This window comes from Anoplopoma fimbria, chromosome 19, assembly GCF_027596085.1.
Source record: "Anoplopoma fimbria isolate UVic2021 breed Golden Eagle Sablefish chromosome 19, Afim_UVic_2022, whole genome shotgun sequence".
Lineage (NCBI taxonomy): Eukaryota > Metazoa > Chordata > Actinopteri > Perciformes > Anoplopomatidae > Anoplopoma > Anoplopoma fimbria.
The window spans coordinates 24,083,491-24,104,245 of NC_072467.1; the positions used below are offsets into that span (position 1 = coordinate 24,083,491).

Genomic DNA, 20,755 nt, shown 5'->3' on the forward strand with positions numbered 1-20,755 from the left:
AATCTTTATAGTCATCCATGGTATGAACTGGCCATAACTGTCACCCAGTGAGAGTTCTGCTAGAAAACTAACTTGATACAAACACTCACACATTAATAGCGTGTTAGAAACAAAGCCCATCTGAAATCCCTTTATTTTCACCATGATGTTTGCATTGATAGCCTTGTTTGCAGCCTTGATTTATTCTATGCACATGTTTTATGAACATATACATTGAATATTTAGGGGTATTTAAGGGTCTTCTTGCTGGCACAGAATTAATGTGGAACCAGGAAACCCCAGCCTTAAGCCTGGATACAGTGGCTCAGAGAATTTAGTGTGGAACGTATGCAGGTGCGTCATGGAGTTTGGTGTTACGGCGTAGAAGGTCAGAGTGCCAGCGGACCAATCTAAGAACACCCCAACCCTTTTGGAGTCAAAGTAGGGGACATGTATGTATGTATCATTCTTATTGTACCAGACTGTGTATTTGCCGTTACAGTAGCGCAGACTCCAGGACTTATCATTGTAGCCAAAGACACAATCGTTACCTGTTGCTTTCCTGCTGATTCCTTTATAAGCCACCCCTATAGCGATCCATTCCCCAGTCCACTCTACCTCCCAGTAGCACTGAGCAGACAGACCCTCTCTACAAAGAACTTGTCCCCAGTCTGTAAATCTCTCTGGGCTGTCAGGGTACGGCTGAGCCGTTTCCATTCGCGTTGTTTTTTTGTTGTCTTCAGAAAAGGACAAGTGTGAATGGGCAGTATTCGGATCCATGGTAAGCTCACATGCATCTGACGAAACAAAAACAGGAAATATAAAAGATGTGTTTAAAAAAAATTTGCCCAGTCCAAAAATCATTACCATAAACATTTCCAAGACATTTTCAGTTTTGCCCATACAGAGACGGAGCGCATTTAGGTCCCAGGAACAGTGGATGTGACAACAATTCAACAGAAAATGTTCTTAAAGCTACTGTGTGTTGGGATGCACGACCAACAGTGCAAAGAACCCAGAAATACGTTTTTATAAGCTGCCTAAGCAAAACTGAGTATAGGCATCAGCAGGAAGAATGGTAAAAACTGTGAATCCTGAAAAGTAATTTGTCCAAATGTCATCAAATTAGATTTCTTTAAGTTAAGCTAAAGCATTTTAAAGTATGTAACTTGTGTTATAGTGGAATGTCGATAAATCATAAAGCTCAGCAGTATTTTGATTGCACATGCCTTTAGCTAACTACAGGTGATTGCTAGCACATAGCTAACATTAGCTCCCTAAGAGCTAACCTGTTCCACCTCTGGTATACATTGAGCTAAAGTAATCCTTTGACATGCAGAAATCCAATGAAAAGTCTACAGTCATTTGGTTAGCATTACATCCCCTTTAAGAGTATGACGTTGCGCTTAGTCTCTGTATTTATATTTTAAAAGGATGAATAGTTTGACTGCCTTTGTTAAAATAGCCATTGATTTGTTTGTTAAAGGAAAAGAAAAAAACTTACATTTCTTCAGAGCTGATTTAAGGTAGCACTCTGCATTGCCGTTGATGCTAGAAAAATCAAAGAGATGACATTTGATACGTAAAAAGTTCTAAATGACTTTTCTGAACAAACATAAAACTTGTACATTTAACTCAAAGTCATACCTGATAGTGAGGTGTTCAATGTCCTTCTGTAAACAGGACAGCAGCTCCATCCCTCGTTGTCCCGGATGATTGTAACTCAGATCCAGTTCCTTCAGGTGGGTGGGGTTGGTCCGCAGGGCTTTATCCAAAAAGCCACACCCAACCTCTGTGATTCCACAGAATGACAGCCTGAAATTACGGAGTAAAAACAATTTATTGCAATGAACAGAATGCAATACAAAACCTTATTCACCAAAAATGTAAAATATTTTTTTGTTACTGCCATAGATCGCCTACTTCAGCACTTCTTCACAAACCTCAGTTTTTCCAGCTTACATGTCTGACTTGCCAGTCCAGCAGACAGCAGCTCTATTCCCGAGTCTTGCAGGTCATTGTCACTCAGGTCCAACTCTTTCAGACATGGATTGCTGAGAATGGCCCCAAGTGCTTCGCAGCATTTCTCTGTTAGGTTACATTCTTTAAGCCTTCAAAATGAAAAACAATTCAATAGTTAAGCATCATTTGCTAAATTGTGAAACAACAAGAAATTAAACAATCAAAACTATCCACCAAATATGTTTTTACTACACAAACAAACAATAACCTGTCATCAGCATACGAAATGACCACAGATCTGGATCAATTAAAAGATGAAGCTACCTGTGAGCTTAAACACTTTTTTTAAGGTACATCACTGTAAAAATAATTATAGTGCATTATATATGATGCACAGATACGATAGGTGTAGAGGATATCGGTCTTTACTCACAAGGCTACTCTCGATTCTTTGATCACTGGTAACAGCCTCAGAAGACCCTCCTCTGATCTAGAGTATTTCCTCAAGTCAAACTCATCCGACTCTTCCTTTGAGGTCAGCAACACAAAGACCAGAGCAGACCACTGCGAAGGTGACAGTTGCGTCCCTGACAAACCACCAGAGCTCAGGTAGTTCTGGATTTCCTCCAAAAGCGACTGATCATTCAGCTCACCGAGGCAGTGGAAGAGATTGATGCATCTCTCTGGGGAGGGATCTTGCCTGATCTTCTCCTTGATGTACTCGACAATTTCCTCATTCCTCGGTGAAATGCTCCCCATTGTGGTCAGGACCCTCTTCAGCAACGCCTGATTGGATGTCTGTGAGAGGCCGAGAAGGAAGCGCAGGAAAAGATCCAGGTGTCCGTTCTCACTCTGCAAGGCCTTGTCCACTGCACTCTTGAGAAGGTTGGTTGCTTCACTGGGAGCCTCCTGGACAGTGGCGGTTTCTTGTGGGTCCAGCAAGTTCTGATTGAAGCAGATGAAGGAGTGGAAAATATACATTGCGGCCAAAAACTCCTGAATGCTGAGGTGCACAAAGCAATAGGCCTTCTCCACACAGACGCCGAAATCATTCAGCCAGATCTGTGTGAACACTCCTGAATATGTTGCGGCGTCGGTGACGTTGATGTTGTACTCATTCAGCTCGTTCTCATAGAAGATCATGTTGCCCTTCATCAGGTGCTCATAGGCCAGTTTTCCAAGCTTCAAGATCATCTCTTCATCCATTTCCACCTGGGACGGTGTTTCCTCTTTTCCTTCTGAATACTTTCGAGTTCTGATCACGGAGTTGTATACCAGAAAATTTGTGTACATTTGCGTCAGAGTTTTTGGCATTTCTCCTTTGATCCCTTCCTCCGTTAGTTTCAAAATCCTCTGCAGAACGGTGGCAGTTATCCAGCTGAAGACTGGTATGTGACACATGATGTGGAGGCTCCTGGTTGACTTGACGTGTGAGATGACTCTACCGGCCATGTTTTGATCGGAGATCTTCTTCCTGAAGTACTCTTCCTTCTGGGGGTTGTTGAACCCTCGGATCTCCGTCACACGGTCAACGAGACCAATTGGAATGCGACTTGCAGCTGCCGGCCTGGAGGTAATCCAGATGTGTGCAGAGGGCAGCAGGTACCCCTGGATGAGATTTGTCAGTAGTTCATCCACTGAAGCTGGCTCAGAGGCGCTGGGGCAGCGCTTGTTGTGATCGAAGTCCAGGGGAAGCCGGCACTCATCCAACCCATCGAATATCAGCACAAGCTTGTATTCGCCGAAATTCGAAATTCCTGATTCTTTTGCCTCTGCAAGAAAATGATGAAGAAGCTGCGTCAGTGTGAAGCGTCCCTCCAACAGATTCAGCTCCCGGAACGGAAGATTAATTAGGAGCTGGATATCCTGGTTAACTCTTCCCTCTGCCCATTCCAGATTGAACTTCTGAACCGAGATTGTTTTTCCGATGCCAGAGATTCCTTTCGTCAGCACGGTTCTGATGAATCGGTCCTGTCCAAGCAGGGGCTTAAAGATGTCTTCACATTTGATTGGCTTGTCTTCGGTCGCTCGTCTCCTGGTGGCAGCCTCGATCTGCCTGACTTCGTGTTCATTGTTGACGGTCCCAGCATCTCCCTCTGTGACGTAGAGCTCAGTGTAGACCTTGTTGAGAAGCGTCTGGGTCCCGTGTTTTGCCGTCCCCTCATAAATGTATTCAAACTTTTTCAGTTTGTGTCGGAGTTTGCGCTGGCAGACGTCAAGCTCGCCATAAATGTCTGGTCGTACAAAGAAAACAAAAACAATGTTGTTGCATTCATTTTATTTGGTATAACAGATTCTCTCTATTTTAGGGAAAACACCAAAAACTTTACTAGTTTTCGTTTGTCATGAAATTTGTATCAGATATTGACAGATACTGCACTTTTTCCTACTCTTGGTACTTACGTTTCTCTAGTTTGTTAGCAAGCTCTCTTTGGTCCATTTTCTTAAGGACATGTAGTGTGATCTTCAGAGCGCCTTCACAGGCACTGTGCTCCTGATTTTTATCTTCAGTAGTCCAACTTTCTTCATCCTGCCTTTCAGTCTCAGAAGATTGTGACAGATGTGGAAAGAGCATCCTTTTATACCTTTTCAGCTCACTCAGCAAAATGTTCTTGCTGTGTTCTTCCACCAACTGCAAAGGCCAAAGTAGAATGAGTGAAGCTTTTTAAAATATGTTCACTTTTACCAAGTTATTGTCAAAAACGTATGAATCCAACTTAACCTATTTCAGAAAATATTCACTATTGTTACTTTATGTACGTGAAGATGTTCAGACAGAGACGTACCTTGAATAGGGCATTTTCATCCATCTCTGTCGATCCTGAACAGTCACGTTGGCCCCTTGAGATAAATATTGAGCAATATGTCAACAACAGCCACAACGCTCCGTTTGTTTTCACCTTGTGAGTCGTCATAGCAAAAGGTCGTCCACAGTAGCGCTTGAAAGCACTCCGCCAGGTGTTTACATTTCCGTCCGTGTCAGGATTTGTCACAGCAATAGCGCTGTAACCGTGTACGATAAAGACGAACAAGTTTCAGGTGTGTAGTTCAGATCAAAATAATGGCCAAGTTCAAAGATGGGTGTGGTTCGAGCAAGAGCGCCAGAAGTATGGGGCTCTGCATTATGATTTTAAAATGCATCTTGATGTTACTTTAATTTAAATTACCTTTTAAATTATTTTGTTGTTGCAACCTAAAGTTTGAATATAACAAAGTAAGAATTGTGCTGCTAAGTTCACAGAAGACAATACTAACAAGTGGTCTCTGCTGAGGTTAGGATACCTGCCATCTAGTAGTCATGTTTCATTTAGACACAGTTACAAGAAACGTGAACTGAACAGGCCTTATCCTGAGCTTTGAATTGTTATTAGCTCTTGACAGGTTGGTTCTGTGTTGTTTTAGAAAAAATACATTTTTAGTCTACTTCAGTGTTTTAAAACATTTGCACAGTATTTCATCATGCAGAGAAAAACATGGACGTAAACAAATCCAGTCCAGGAATCCAGTCATTATCTTTAGTGGCGCTTGATCAAAAGTAAAGGAATCGCCTGAATCTTAGGATATTTAGGAGCAACGTTTTTGGCCAGCAGCTAGATGGTTCAGTCTCCAGAACCACATCATCACTACCATGACTCAAAACACAGAACAGACTTCACGTATGTACCTCTCAGAATCTTTGTTGGAGGAGTCATGACAAACAAAATCAAAATGACAAAACTGAACTGTAAAGAAGAAGGAAACAACACGACACAATGGAATTACAGAGCTGGCAGTGGTTAGGATTCCTTCTCTTGGAATAATTGTATCTGTATCAAGCTTTTTTTAACCGACATTTCAATCTAGAGCTACTTTTCTACCATTGAGTCAGTTATAGAAAACATTATATAAATATCACGTGTAAACCAAAAGTGATACATTTTAAACTACATTGCAAACATTTAATTACAAATAAATGTCAAAATAACAACAATAATGACAAAAAAATAAACGTGTACCTCTCAGCATCTTCCTTGGTGAAGTCGTAAGAGGCGTCACTTTTCATGGACAAACAGGACGAGGCAGGCAAGTCTGATTTCTCTAAACTAACCGGGCTGATAAGAAAGACGAGGTTTTATTCAACAACAGGTGTCTGTGTCTATTTTCATAAAGTCGGATGTCAGTGATTGTCAAGATATTTCACTCAGCATAGATAAACCTACCGATCAGCTGCTTCTTTAGAGAACACGTGACGAATCTCCATGGAGGCCTCACTTTTCAATGACACGCAGGTCAACGCAGGCGACTGTGACCCCCAGCATCCTTTCTGGTCTCCTCAGCAGCGTCCATTTTGAAGGTTATAACACCTATATGTTTTCTTATTGAGACAAGTTATTTTTCATACAGCTGCTAAACTGTGTTCTGTTTACATTTTGATTTCGCTCAATATGTACATAGTATATAAACCCATTAACAATAACAATCATTAGGGCGGTATAACTTAGACGTCTAAAGTGTTCCCAGATAACTGCAATGACAAATAATCAAAATTCAACTCACCCGTCCACAAAACTGGTTCTACATCTGATAACGGCTGATGGATGACTACAGAATGAGGACGTCTTTGATGATTCAAATCATTACTAGGACAGAAAGAAAACAACTACACTAAGCGGGTCAGTTTGTAATATTTGGAAAATGATGTTCAAAAGAGTAATTATACTAAATAAAACAGATTAGATTAAGATTGAACGCTTGTCCTGCCACTTAGACAGAGAAGGTGGATTATAGGATTTGACAGCAGTGCTCTGTCAGCTGCAGTCAGAGGGCTGGTGATTTATACACACACACATACACACACATCCTGAGGAAGTGAAACCAACTATAATATCACGTTATAAACGCACATTTAACATCTTCTATCACATTGTTAACGTGGAGTTAATGATCGCAGGCTTAAGAGGCTTAATTAATAGTAAATGCACTTCACTGTACATTTTAAATACATTGTAGATTACTTTTCAGGATAAGTTACATCCAAACTGCGCAGTGAATACAAAGTTCAAAATTTCTCTGTTCCCAGAACAGCTGTCTAAAGTTCCTCCAGTTAGGATCTGTAAGTTAGTAGTTCAAGATGAATTAAGCCATTAATGTTATTATTATTGATATAATACATTTCTTCAGGTAAAAGCAAAGAGACAAAGACTTACTTGCGACTTCAAGGCGCTGCTGGGGGCGTTGAAAGAAAACTGCGCTCAAGTTTCTTCCGCCTTCAAACTGACACGTTTCCACCTGTCCGACGTTTGTAGGCTGGAGGTCCATCAGTGACGGTGGCTCTCTCCTTTTAAAAAAACTGGTGTTCTGATGCTTCACATGGTTAATCTAGGACTTCACACAATCCAGTTATCTGACTGAAAACATGGTGTTCAACATGAATTGGCTTATCAATAAATATCTTTATTTACAGATACTAAATAAATAACCTTATTTATTATGTTTGCAAATATTATTTTGATTTTTGAGATATTAAATTATTATCAGCAAAATTGAAACATGAGTCCACTAGCCAACAATCTAGCATCAAATCTTACATTTACAAAGAAAATAATTTGATAATGTGGCAAATGTAGAATATTTGCCACATTTCTCTGAATTGTAAGTGTACAGCGCAATTCACCGGTCTCAATATTCAATGTGTTTTTATTAAATGCAATATTTACAGTGCATTCTTCACTTTTTTCATATTTTTGTAAAGGCTCTTGCTTAAGTCTTTTAAATTCATTTTTTTCTTTATCAATCTAGAAAAAATCCTGTTTTGGTTTTGTCATTTTGGAGTACTGAGTGTACTCCAAAATGACAAAACCAAAACAGGATTTTACATTTATTTTGTTTATTTATTTAAGAGTCTTCCACTGCTTTGCAAACCTGGATTTGGGATTTCTGACATCTTTCTCTACAAATCCTCTGAAGCTCCTTCAGGTTGGATCATGTCTGTTAACATCGTTTTCAGGTTCTCAGCACTCTGGACCAGGTTTTCTTTATTACGGATATCTCTGTACTTTACTCCATTCAGCTTTCAGTCCTCCAGTCCTTGTGCTGGAAAACATCCCCACTGTGAGGCCTTCTACAGAGAAGTGTGTGTGCTTTAACAAATCATGTCCAATCAGCTGAATTAACCACAAGTGGACTCAAATCAACGCGTAGAAACATCTCAACGATGTTAAAGAGAAGTGGGAGCGACAGTGTCATAGCAACAGTTCTGAATACTTATGTAAATGTGACGTATCATTTTGTTTCTTTAAATCATGTTATCGTCTTATTATTGTGAGATATTGAGTTTTTGAAGAAATGAATGCGCCATCTTACGACTAAAATGCATGTGAAAACCCAAATGAACAACTGCACTGGAGAACATATCCAAATAGGGCTTCAACACATTCGCAAGATCAGTTTTTTACTCACCACATTTCCTTTAAAATAATTTAACAGAAAGTTTACATTCCCCCCGGTAGACAAAATGAACTGTTCCCTCAATATAGAATTACTCAAGTCTTAGTGAGGGCCGTGATTGGTTGAATAAGTTGTCTTGCACTTATTATCATTGTCAATGCTGACTTCAGACACTATAAAGGTAAAGGTGTCCACTTTATGAATCCACAAGGATTTATAATGCATAAACAGTATGGGAGAAACACTTCCTGTCTGAGGGCACCTGTAGTTAAATGTTAACAGCAGACTTCATACAGACACTTCCTTTTATTGGTTGTCAAACAAGAATTCACAAAATGTACAATGTGTATACCAATCATGCTGAATGGCAATCAATCCCGTTTAATCCAACATAATTCTTGGCGAATGCAGTGACTGTTAAAATGTTCAAACAAAACACAAACGGGACTGTTTGCCATCTTAATTTGATAGACCACCACTCAACCCACAGCTGACCTTTTTTAGCCTGTAGGCTTAATTCTCTGACCACATGCACTCCAGGATGTCGCCCAGTGACGAGTGCTTGTGGATGACGGGTGATCGCCTACAGTAAAACAAATAACGTCAAAATGTACAAATTGGAGATTACAAAAACTAGTTCCTCCGGGCCCGACCCCTCGACCCTACGCCGACTTCACAAAGCCCATCTTGTCGGCGTGTTTCCGTTCTTCCTCCTTACTGTCTGAGCTGGACTTGGCCTGGTCTGAGGTCTGTTTCTTTGGGTCGGGGTCGCTGACTTTGTCCTTGGCATCTGTGGGTTTCTCTTCACAGGTGGACTTTACTGGCTCTGTTTCCTTTAGCTGACCGTCCACCGGTGGGGAAGGCAACGACTCTCGCTCTGGGGAAGGCTGTGAGGAAGAGCACAAAAAGATATATATATTCTTTTTTTTTTCCCATTTCTATTTGTCTGACAACGGGTAAACAAATGTCCCTGGGTTATGGTGAATACTTCTGCCTCGGGGCTACAGAACATCCTGATGGATTTCACTTTGAATTCAAAAGAGAATATTGTCATGACACCTCGAAAATTGCTCGATGTTGGAGGAAGTGCTACTTCTTTGTTTGAATATTTTTTGCACAAGACACAATGACAGTGTATGTTTGCTTTCTGCCAGCCACAACCTGCTCTACTTTGTGTAGTACTTCTGCTACATCTATTATTCATGCTACTGTCTTGCATCATACGAACACTCGACCTCTCAGCTCGTCTGGAAATGTTCTGCTGGGATGATGCAAGACCTGCCTTAACTCTGACTCAAACCCTTTAACGATCATTATCCACGGTGTGGTTGCATCCTGAACTATCTTCTATTTTTATCTTTTAAAATTGTTCTGCTGTGTTTGTATGTGAAGTATGCTGCACAAATGAATTATCCTTGCATCATAGCATTTATTGGAATTCTAATTAAGGATTTTTTAAAAAGCGATATAGCAGCAGCTAAAAACAGTTTATTTTGAAAAGTAAGGAACATGTAGAGTTAGTTTAATTACTTTGAAAAGCAAAAAAAGCAAAATATCTCTGATAGTGTAAAAGAAAAGGAGACTGCTGTAGAGCAAGAGGTGCTTGTAACTACAAAATGAATGTATAGTAAGTAAAAAAAACTACAAGTCAATACAGTCAAACACTTTCCTGACGTTGTGTGGATGGACATTGTTTGACTAGAAAACAACAGCAAAAGCAAGTCTGTTAAGTCATCAAGATTCAGCAGTACGAGTCCTTCATTGGTAAATCCATTAAAACATTTTTTTTTTTTTTTATGTCTAGCTAGATAAATTAAAGATGTGACCCCCTCACCTCACTGAAACCCAGGCCACAGTGTCTCCGGTTCCGGCCCGACAGCTTCCCGTCCATGCTCTGCTGGTACTGCATCTCTAGCTGCTCGTTCATCCTCTTATCCTCGTGCCCTGCAGAGGAGACACCAGTCACAGCAGGCACACCCAGCCATTACAGGCCTATCCATGCATGGATAGATCTGTGCGGCGGATGTGTAGTGGGGAAGCCGGGTTAATCGCATTGTGCATAAGGACGAGGCAGCAAAGGGACAGTAGTTTGGACATTGTCTTACATTAGCAGAACAAATATAGCCTTTTTACAAAAAGCCAGATAAAGAAGCCTACCACTGCGGACGTGGGATGTCGACTTGTGGTCGCCAATGACGAGGCGTCCTGTGTGTTCTTTCTGGAAAACAGAAACAATCCCATTTTAAATCAGATATAAAATTATTTTTATCTTTTTATGCACAGACTACAGGTCCACAATAAACCAAACTGAAAGTACAGTGATCTAAAACACACAAACAAACCTTTCCAGCGCCCATCAAACGTAAAAACTTCTGCTTCCTTTCATTGCTTCCCAGATCCGCTGCTGCCCACTGGGTAGACCCATCCTGCCAAGACAAAACATTGTTATCACGTTGATTCATACGCTCAACAAGAGCGGACCTCCATCAAACACATAATGATCAGATCATTTACAAAGTGATTGTTTTTACAAAAGCACTACAGGTTGTTTCCCTTTGCCCTCTGAAGACTCACACAACCCTGTTAAAGGAGAGGCGCCTTTAAGAGCAGAGGGATCAATGAATCCTGCAGTCTATTGGAGGTATCTTTGATGTTGTTTATTTCAGAATTCTATTTAAGGATTATGTTGCCTTTTGTATAATAAAGTATAGCAGAGTCAGATATGCAGGGTGGTAATATTGACATGGGGTAGAAGACCCTTTACATCATAATACTTAAACCACGAGATGATCCCACTCACATGTGGAAGACGCAAATATATTTGGGGTTAAGTGAAAATTTATGACCACATTATGCGATATTACATTACATTACATTACAGTCATTTAGCAGACGCTTTTATCCAAAGCGACTTACAATAAGTGTATTCAACATAGGTATTCAAGAGAACTACTAGTCACCAGAAGTCATAAGTGCATCTCCTTTCTTAAACAAGCATCTAAAAGCATAAACCAGTACAGAAACAAACTAATACGAATACAATAAGTGCAACAGACTAATATGAATACAATAAGTGCTAAGTGGAAGGCTCAGAGATAAAGTATGCAGCTTTTGATAAAGAATAAATGTGCACAAAGTCTGACATACTGGCATAATGCAGTCACACACTGAGAAGTGTAACCAAACCACAACACTAACTAAAGAAATACAACAAACATGTGTTTTAAACTTAGAGGTTGCAGAATGCAAATATAGAATGAGATAATCCCAACACACTAAGAACTGTGAGTTAGGTTTAAAAAAGAAAAGAGAAAGGTTTCCTATTCTGGAGGTTAAGGACCCATTAAACCAAACACAGCAGGAAGCTTGTCTTAATTGGTTAATTGATTAATTGGTTAATTGGTTGTTCATATTTAAAATGATAATTAAACAAAAAAAAACATGTTTTTAGTTTTTACACATTTGCTTTATTGTCATTCCCCTTCAGAGTGAGATGATTGATATGAATACAGTTTCAAAGTTCACTTCTGAAAACGTGTCCAGATTTCCCCATGAAGCCCTGATGAGCAGCGTTAGCACACATGCTAACACATGCTAGCTCTATCTAGGTGTCTACCTGCTTTCACTTCCGGGTTTCATTCGGTGTTTACTACTTTACTCACGTCATCTGGAGACGCTGGTCGCTTTGTCCCATGCCTATCCTCTGAGTAACTCATTATGAAGGAAGATTTAGGGGGAGAAATGTCAATGAAATGGCATGCCACCTAGCAGAGGCTAGCTGGGTTTGTCAACAACTCTCTGTGTCGCCACTTCCGGTTTCTTCTTCTTCTACGTTTATGGTGCGGTCGGTTATGCCGGCTCTCTGCTGCCACCCACAGGTGGGTTGTGTTACATCACCCTTAAAACAAACAACTGTTCATCAAATGCAATGAAAGACAACATTTAGAAAAACGGTCAGTAACACTATATATATATATATAAATATATATATATGTGTAAACTTTTGACTGGTACTATATATATATATATAGTCATATTCTCATTTAATGTATATATATATATATATATATATATATATAGTACCAGTCATTTGGATACATTTAATATATATATTAATATATACATATATATACAGTACCAGTCAAAAGTTTGGACACACCTTCTCATTTAATTTTTAATCTTTTAATTTTTTTTTATATTATATATATTTTTTGATGGTACTTATATATATATATATATATATATATATATATATATATATATATACAGTACCATTCAAAAGTTTGGACACACCTTCTCATTCAACTACTTTGAAGAATCTAAAATATAAAACATATTCTGGTTTGTTGAGCATTTGTTTGTTTACCACATAATTCCATATGTGTTCCTTCATAGTTTGGATGTCTTCAATATTAATCTACAATGTAGAAAAAATAAAAAAATAAAGAAAAAACATTAAATGAGAATGTGTGTCCAAACTTTTGACTGATACTGTATATATATATATATATATATATATATATATATATATATATATATATATATATATATATTTTATAGAGATATAGAGAGAGAGAGAGAGACAGATGGTCAGAAGTAGCCTATCAACTGAAGCTTACTTCTAACAAGATGAATTTTTTTTTATTAATAGGCTACGCGTAATTACATAGAGATATCCTTGTGTCATTCAGCAAGAAGTCTGTATTTAATGAAATAGTTAATTGGCCCAATTGCTCTCTTTATTTGGCTAATGTTTGAATGTCCTTGTCAACGTCAAGAGGCATTTCTTAAAAAGGGACTAAATGGAATTGAATCACTTGTGTGTGTTTTTAAAAAAACTAAAAATGTGTTTTGTCAATAGCTAGATTCAGCCTGGTCTTAGAGAAATGCAAATTCTTGCAAAAAAATAGCTCGGATTCATTAATTGAGGATTAGGATATTTAGAAACAAATATATCGGCTATTTGATAATAAAAGAGAGTTTTAGAAGAGCAAGGCAAGGTTATTTATGGATGACGTCTGTAAAAAAGAAGCAGTTATAAGATTAAAATTAGAATGATAATTAAAGGGACATAGATCAAATGGCAGAATAAAAGTGCAATTTCAATGCAAATCAAACACTTTCAGGCAAAATGACACAAAAGTCTTTATCCTGTTTTTAAAAGTAGCTACAGTTGTTAGTTATTTCATTTTTTTCAACATGCTGTTCTCATTCAATTACATGGAGCCAGCTGAATCCCAAAGCTGTCCTTTTTCTGTGGACAGTTTGAAATAAACTCTCTATTGGACGTTCTGCATTAAAACAACCAATAGGTGGCGTAAGAGTAAACGTCATGAAGAAGCGCTGCTGACAGGACGACACAAAATCATCCAGATATTAAACGAGAAGTTTCGGGGTTTTTAGTCCCGTTTATTAAAATAAACACCAATTGTAGAATGAGTCAAGTTGAGTTCAGATACCTTCCTTTATCATATTCAATAAACTGTTTTTATACTTCAGCAAAAATGAAGAATAATCTAACTTTTTTTTTTGCAAGACTTGTCTGAGAAAAGACAGGAGAGGACGTCTTTAAAAAACATTTTTGATCACAAACTTTATCTCAAATGTTATTCCCAATCAGAACAATGTGTGTGTGTGTGTGTGTGTGTGTGTGTGTGTGTGTGTGTGTGTGTGGTGTGTGTGTGTGTGTGTGTGTGTGTGTGTGTGTGTTTTAAATGAGAAACGACCAAAAGTGAGACATTCCCCACTTACATCATGCTAAATATTACCACAGAAAAAAAAAAAAATAGTTTTCTATATTTACATAAGCAACATAACGTCTTATAGAGAGTATAACTTATAGAGAGTGTAACTTATAGAGAGTGTAACTTATAGAGAGTATAACTTATAGAGAGTGTAACTTATAGAGAGTATAACTTATAGAGAGTATAACTTATAGAGAGTGTAACTTATAGAGAGTATAACTTATAGAGAGTATAACTTATAGAGTGTAACTTATAGAGAGTATAACTTATAGAGAGTATAACTTATAGAGAGTATAACTTATAGAGAGTGTAACTTATAGAGAGTATAACTTATAGAGAGTGTAACTTATAGAGAGTGTAACTTATAAGAGTATAACTTATAGAGAACTTATAGAGAGTATAACTTATAGAGAGTATAACTTATAGAGAGAGAGTATAACTTATAGAGTGTATAACTTATAGAGAGTATAACTTATAGAGTATAACTTATAGAGAGTGTAACTTATAGAGAGTATAACTTATAGAGAGTATAACTTATAGAGAGTGTAACTTATAGAGAGTGTAACTTATAGAGAGTGTAACTTATAGAGAGTATAACTTATAGAGAGTGTAACTTATAGAGAGTATAACTTATAGAGAGTATAACTTATAGAGAGTGTAACTTATAGAGAGTGTGGGTCAATGTGGGGAGATTTCTGACACATATAACGTGTTTGTTAATAATAATAATAATAAATTTAATAATGCAGAAGAATCTCAAAGTGCTAACTTATAGAGAAAAAAAGAGTGTGGGTCAATGTGGGGAATTTCTGACACATATAACGTGTTTGTTAAAAGAGAGAGAGAAGAAAAAATTCCACTGTTAAATAAAAGCAATTAAAGCAATAGGCCCTAATTTAATGAAATTGTATTAAAAGTGGTCTCCAGGAGCAGGTGAACATAGGTAGAAAAAAAGTTATAACAGGAAAAGTTAGAATGAGTAATAGAGGAGAAAAGGAGAATATAAACTGTTTATACCATAATGAACAACACGTATTTAGAAAGTTAGAAAGTGAGAGAGAGAGAGAGAGAGAGAGAGAGAGAGAGAGAGAGAGAGAGAGAGAGAGAGAGAGAGAGGGAGGGAGAGAGAGGGGAGAGAGAGAGAGAGAGGGAGAGACAGAGAGAGAGAGAGAGAGAGAGAGAGAGAGGGAGAGACACCCTGCATCTGCGTCTTTACCCGACGCTGCCCCGCACTCTCACTTAACCTCCACACAGTGCCGGACGGGAAATAACTTCAAATACTTTTTTTTTTTGTTTGTTTGTTATTTAACTAGATCCTCGTCGTGCCAGCTCCTCGGGCTCACTCTCACCTCTGAAGACGCCTCACAAGCTTTTTTTATTCCACTTTTCCTCTGATCCCCTTAAACAGAGGAGTTACCAAAGTCCCAGAGATGGTGACTTTACGCACGGGATCCCAGCGCAGCTCCATCTGACTGCTCTTGTTGTGTTTTTTTGTGTTTTTTTTGACGCTGAAACTCTTCAACCATCACCCCAAAACATCGATCTCACAAGTTTCTGGCTGGAAACACGCAGCAGCGAATGCAGAGAAAGTGAATCCAGGTAAGAGACGTCCTGTCCGGCAGCCTGCAGCGGTCCTCCCCGGGCTGCCGGTGCTCACTCCGGTTATCTCTGCTGCACAACACGCAGAGGTGTCTCCAGGTCTTTAAACCTGCATGCTGGACCGTGATTAGACCTCCTGCGAATCTCTAACTCACAGAAGACTTGTCTCTTCTTTATTTATTATTTTTGTTTTTTTTAAGGAAAGTTTTAAAAGTGTTGTTGAATTTTTTTTAAAATTTATATTCTGTATAGTTATTTAAAACTGACTCAATTCTAATAAAACAATAACCATCACGAGTTAATTAAAGTTATTATTAATTAGCAGACGTGCAATTTATTAGAAACACCAGTGACATCCGTATAATATCCAGTATTAAGCATCATAATAAACACAGCAAAACCTCGTGGTTGTGCTTTTGCACCACTTTCATCCACTGAGACTCACCTTCTAGATGGTGATGAGGTGCTAAAATAAATAAACATAATTATAACATGAAATCTGTGCTCCTGCAAACCACAACAGAAATGGGACTTCTTGACACGTTTTTCCAGACTCCAAGTTTAAGCTGAATGAAATATTATCAGTTAATTTCAGCCTTAAAAGATGCAACTATATTTGTGCAAGAAAAGCATAAACTTCAGTTTAAGCTGAACCCTCCACTCCATCCCTGTCACGCACTATTAACAGAAATGGTTCAGGAAATTAAGAGACATTTAGAAGAGTATCTGAAGCACCACGAACAGATGAAAGACCTTTAACGAGCTGCAGAACTTTTCATTTTCAAGCATTTTTTTAGAAATTAGTTTCAAGAAATCCTAAAGTCATCCCATCCAGACTCCAGTGGAGTCTTTGGGAGGAGACTTCCAGTAGTTTCCTCTTCGGCCACACAGCGGTATCCTTCTGTCCAGAACCTCTAAGTGCGCACATTTCATCCAGTCTGTTGTTGTTTCATGCACTGGAATTATAACAGAGATAAATAGATTGTGGAGAGAGAGAGAGAGAGAAAAGAAAGTGGGTCGTCTTCAGGGCCAAAGTTAACTCTCCCTCAGAGGTCACGGTTTCTGACCCCAGACCAATGCGTGGAGTCATAAATTAAAATAGACCCTAAAACGGAGCCATTAGGAGACAATACAGGACAGAGTCCCAGCACGGAGAGAGGGGCTGACAAATACATGTGTAAGTTTCCTTTTTTTTATTTTTTAATGTTCTCTCCTTCATCATGATGCCTTTCTTTGCGTCAGGTCGTTAAACGTTTACAAGTATCCGTTTCTCCTCTGAGTCCTGCGGCCTGATGGAGGTGCATGGATGGATTGTGGGAAAGTAGTTTTTTTTTTTGTGTGTGTGTGAAGCTCGGACAGTCACCTCACCCCCTCACCCTCCTCCTCCTCCTCTGAGGTAGAAGTTGCCGGTGAGGATGAGGCAGGGGGTACGGGAGGACATGGCGCACACAGCGGGCCTGGAGGCGACAGATAGAGACACGTCAGGGTGTTCCCCCTATGTAGAGCTCACTACACCTCTCTGATAAGCCGCTGCTCGCCTGCAGATAAGCAGCTTTTAGAGGAACGGAGCCAGAGAGAGAGAGAGAGAGAAAAAGAGAAAGAGAGAGAAAGAGAGAGAGAGAGATCACAAAATAAGTCTGAAAGAGGAAACGCACTATTGTCCCTCTGATTTGTAACTTAAAGCACTTTAATCTGCATTTTGGAGTTTGGCACAATTTCCCAGCATCAGCTTCTTAATTGATTTTACGCATTTTTATTTTTTTTAAATTTTTTTTATTGTTTGCACATCAAATCACTCCGCTCCTCAGGAGGTATACTTGTCCTTCATGACAGATCCTCCAGTTGCCAGACCAGCGCAGTAAATCAAAGATTTCCAACAAGTTGTTTAATTGTTTTTTGACTTTGGCAGAGCAGTTTATAGGACCCCCCACCACCACCACCACCACCTACCCCTTCCTCCTCCTCCTCCTCCTCCTCCTCCTCCTGTAAGTGAGAGTGTCTGTCTGAAAAACAATCCGAGCATGGGGTGGGGTGTTGGGCTGGTGGGGGTCGCAGAAGTTGATCTCCTGTGGCATTTTGTTTTGAGCAGGTGCTGCGGGTTGAAGTTCCCTCATAAGGTAAAGTGGCATTAGAGTGTCCAAATGGCAGACTTATATATAGGCTGTCCATTCAGCACATTGTCCCGGCTGCATCGACGCGCTCTCCCTGCTGTCTGAGGGAGACCTCTTCTTCTTCTTCTTCTTCTTCTTCTTCTTCTTCTTCTTCTTCTTCTTCTTCTTCTTCTTCTGTGTGGTCCATTAGGGTCCCGTCAGCAACATTCAATCATATATTTTGAGCCGTGCGTACAATGACCCTCATTATTGTGGGGAATTTCAATGAATCTTTCTTTACCTGTGATTTAAGATGAATTAAAAAAAAAAAAAATCTGTAAATAGGAAATGATTTTCTCTTTTCTTATTTTCTCTCTTTTTTATTTCTATTTATTTATTATACTTTTTTTTTTAAAATAGCACAGGTTCATTTGCTCAGTTAAAAAAAATAAAATGCATCTTCATTTTTGGGGCCTGAAGCCTCACAAAAAATGATTTTATTTAATTTTCAGATTTAATTTTTTAAAATTCAGATTTGATCTCTCACACACTCCCACCTTCATTTCGTAGCTGTGCAGCATCAACACAAGTTTAACTGCTATAAGTAAAAAAATCCCTACAAAACATTAACTAAAAATCTCCAAAATATATATTTTTTTCTCTGCCTCCAATGTTAAATTCCAAGAATGTGTGCGGTGCTGTTAATGCAATGCAAGGCCAACCTCAGGATCTAATTGTCATACTTAGAAATCCATCCATTGCTCACACGTTATTCTAATATGTCACATATTTCGTGGATTCTGAGAGGCCTCCCCCCCCATCAGTGATGTCTATAGGGACTCTTAAGTGTCAGAGAGAGGGGACGAGCATTTGGAGCGACTGAAGATGAAGAGATCTGACGGCCGAGAGAAGGAGGGAGAGAGATGAAGGGAGAGCCTGAACAGAGGAGGTGGAGGAATGCTCTTGAATTTTGAGATTGGCGACTGCGAGTTTGCCATCGATCAGACGACGTCGCCCTGACAGCAGGAGAAATAATCAGTTATAAACGAAGCGAAATCATTGACCTCTTTAGCAACGTTGTGATTTTTATTCACCCTGTTTTTTATCGCCTCTCTTCTATCTGACCGACGTGTTTCCACATTCAAGTGTTACCACGTGTTTTTTTATGATTTTTTTTTTTTTTGAAGATGTCATTCACCTTCATCAAAAAAAAAACGTCGCTCCACCATTTTAAGCCTGTGGACGATCCAGAGAGTCCTAATTATTTATTGTCGGGCCCTTTTGAAAAACACACACCGGCCCCCAAATTGGACATGTGTTGTACAAACACAAATTAAACATTTAGCCCTTAAGTATTTCTCCCTGCGTCCTAAGTGCATATTAGTCAGCCTATACTTATCTGTGGCCCAACGGCACACCCAAATTGCAGTGTTGCTGCTGAAAAAGAAAGGTTGAGGCCCCGGAGAATGAGCACTTGAAGAACGCTGGCAGATGTCCATAAGTTCTCTAAAACCACAACGCAAGCTTAGGTGTGTGTGTGTGTGTGTGTGTGTGTGTTGTATTAACGTGTGCATGTGTGTGGATTTCTATATCTTTTTGTGATTGTCAACGTAAACAAGTCCTTCAATTGTTCCTCTGTGTGTGCTTGTGTGTTTTTTGCATGTAGGTGTGTTATAGGTGTGTGTATATATATATGTGTGTGTGTGTGTGTGCAGACTCCACATGTATGTATGTTTGTATGTCCTTGTGCACTCTGAGGTGTGTCTCATACAAAAAGCATTTCTGTGTCTCGTGATGTGTCCTTGTCATGTGTGTCTTTACTGGGCAGCCTTTAAAGCCTACACGTATGTATGTTCACGTATGTTCTTGAGTCTCTCTGTGTGTGTGTGTGTTCACGTGTGTGTGTGTGAGTGTGTGTGTGTGTGTGTGTGTGTGTGTGTGTGTGTGTGTGTGTGTGTGTGCCCTGCTGGGTGGGCGTACTTCTCCGCGGATCCCTCTGTTCTCCACCACCGTATAACCTTGGAAACGGTTTCCTCATTTCCCCCCTGAGAGCGGAGCGTAACATTCTCCTCTCTCCCTCTCCCTCTCAATGGTCGGGCTAACCTTTCCTTTCTGCCGCCGATCCTCCAGCACCTGCTCCCCACCAGCCAATTTCAAAACTCAGAATAAGAGCTTAACTGACACACACCAGCTCCTGGTGACAACATTATTCCCTCTACACACACACACTCCTCCTTCCTCTTCATTTCCCATCTTAATGCAAAGTATAAGGGCGACATCTTTGTTCGGATGTCATCGTCGCGGTCGCAGCACCTCGTACGTCCTACAGAGCAGCTCGAGTTCATGAAGTTCATCCTCTTCCTCGGCCCTTTTCTCTCCCCGACCCTCGTTGCTTCAGGCTTCAGGGTGTGTGTCACAACAACAATGGCTATTATGTACCTGCAGAGGGGTTGAGTTAGATTTATAAATGTGTGGTTTACACAAGAGCCTTTTACAAATGACTGCTGCAGTGTTAACACAGTAGTCACAAACCTGGCGTCCTGCCTAGAGAGAGAATAACAAGGGGGTGGCTTAAATCCACACTTTACTGAAGACTCTTTTTTCTTAGATTGTGATCGTCACCGATAAACGTTGTCTGCACCGTAGTTGTTTTTCTTCTTTTTCTCTGCTTGTTTTGTGATTTGTGAACAACTTGGCGTGGCAAACCGCAGCGTCGCTCTCTCGCTGCTCTCTCGCTGCTCTCTCACTTTTTTCTCAAGTGGAAAAAACTCACCATGAGACTCTCCAGCAGCACATCACACACAGAGCTGCCGTAACTTTGAGTTGTTGAAAGTACATTTAAAAAAATCTAGGAACTCAGTAATTGAATTAACACAAAATAATTCCTTGAATGCACCAAACACGTCCGACTCCTCATATATGTAAACATAGGAGGTGCTGCAGGGGAAAGTCATT

The 20,755-nt window shown here is 39.5% G+C and overlaps 3 protein-coding genes across 3 annotated transcripts in view; 1 reads left to right on the forward strand and 2 right to left on the reverse strand.

Annotated features, from left to right (window-relative positions):
* Nucleotides 1-44: 44 nt before the first annotated feature.
* On the reverse strand, nucleotides 45-4,437 carry LOC129107896 (NLR family CARD domain-containing protein 3-like). The gene is made up of 6 exons (XM_054619502.1): nucleotides 4,345-4,437; nucleotides 2,375-4,175; nucleotides 1,923-2,090; nucleotides 1,627-1,794; nucleotides 1,484-1,530; nucleotides 45-776 (listed from the first exon to the last, which is right to left on the reverse strand). Exons 1-6 carry the CDS (start codon nucleotides 4,379-4,381, stop codon nucleotides 232-234), a joined length of 2,766 nt encoding a protein of 921 aa, XP_054475477.1. The 5' UTR covers nucleotides 4,382-4,437; the 3' UTR covers nucleotides 45-231.
* A 4,229-nt stretch (nucleotides 4,438-8,666) lies between these two features.
* On the reverse strand, nucleotides 8,667-12,187 carry c19h11orf58 (chromosome 19 C11orf58 homolog). The gene is made up of 5 exons (XM_054620612.1): nucleotides 12,030-12,187; nucleotides 10,710-10,793; nucleotides 10,525-10,585; nucleotides 10,202-10,311; nucleotides 8,667-9,254 (listed from the first exon to the last, which is right to left on the reverse strand). The coding sequence occupies exons 1-5, from the start codon at nucleotides 12,081-12,083 to the stop codon at nucleotides 9,030-9,032; spliced, it is 534 nt and encodes a 177-aa protein (XP_054476587.1). The 5' UTR covers nucleotides 12,084-12,187; the 3' UTR covers nucleotides 8,667-9,029.
* Nucleotides 12,188-15,383: 3,196 nt separating this feature from the next.
* LOC129108192 (transcription factor SOX-6-like) overlaps nucleotides 15,384-20,755 on the forward strand; it is a 110,421-nt gene continuing 105,049 nt past the window's right edge. Inside the window, exon 1 of the mRNA XM_054619895.1 lies at nucleotides 15,384-15,710. The gene's annotated coding sequence lies outside the window, so the exon portion shown is untranslated. The remainder of the gene's footprint in view (nucleotides 15,711-20,755) is intronic.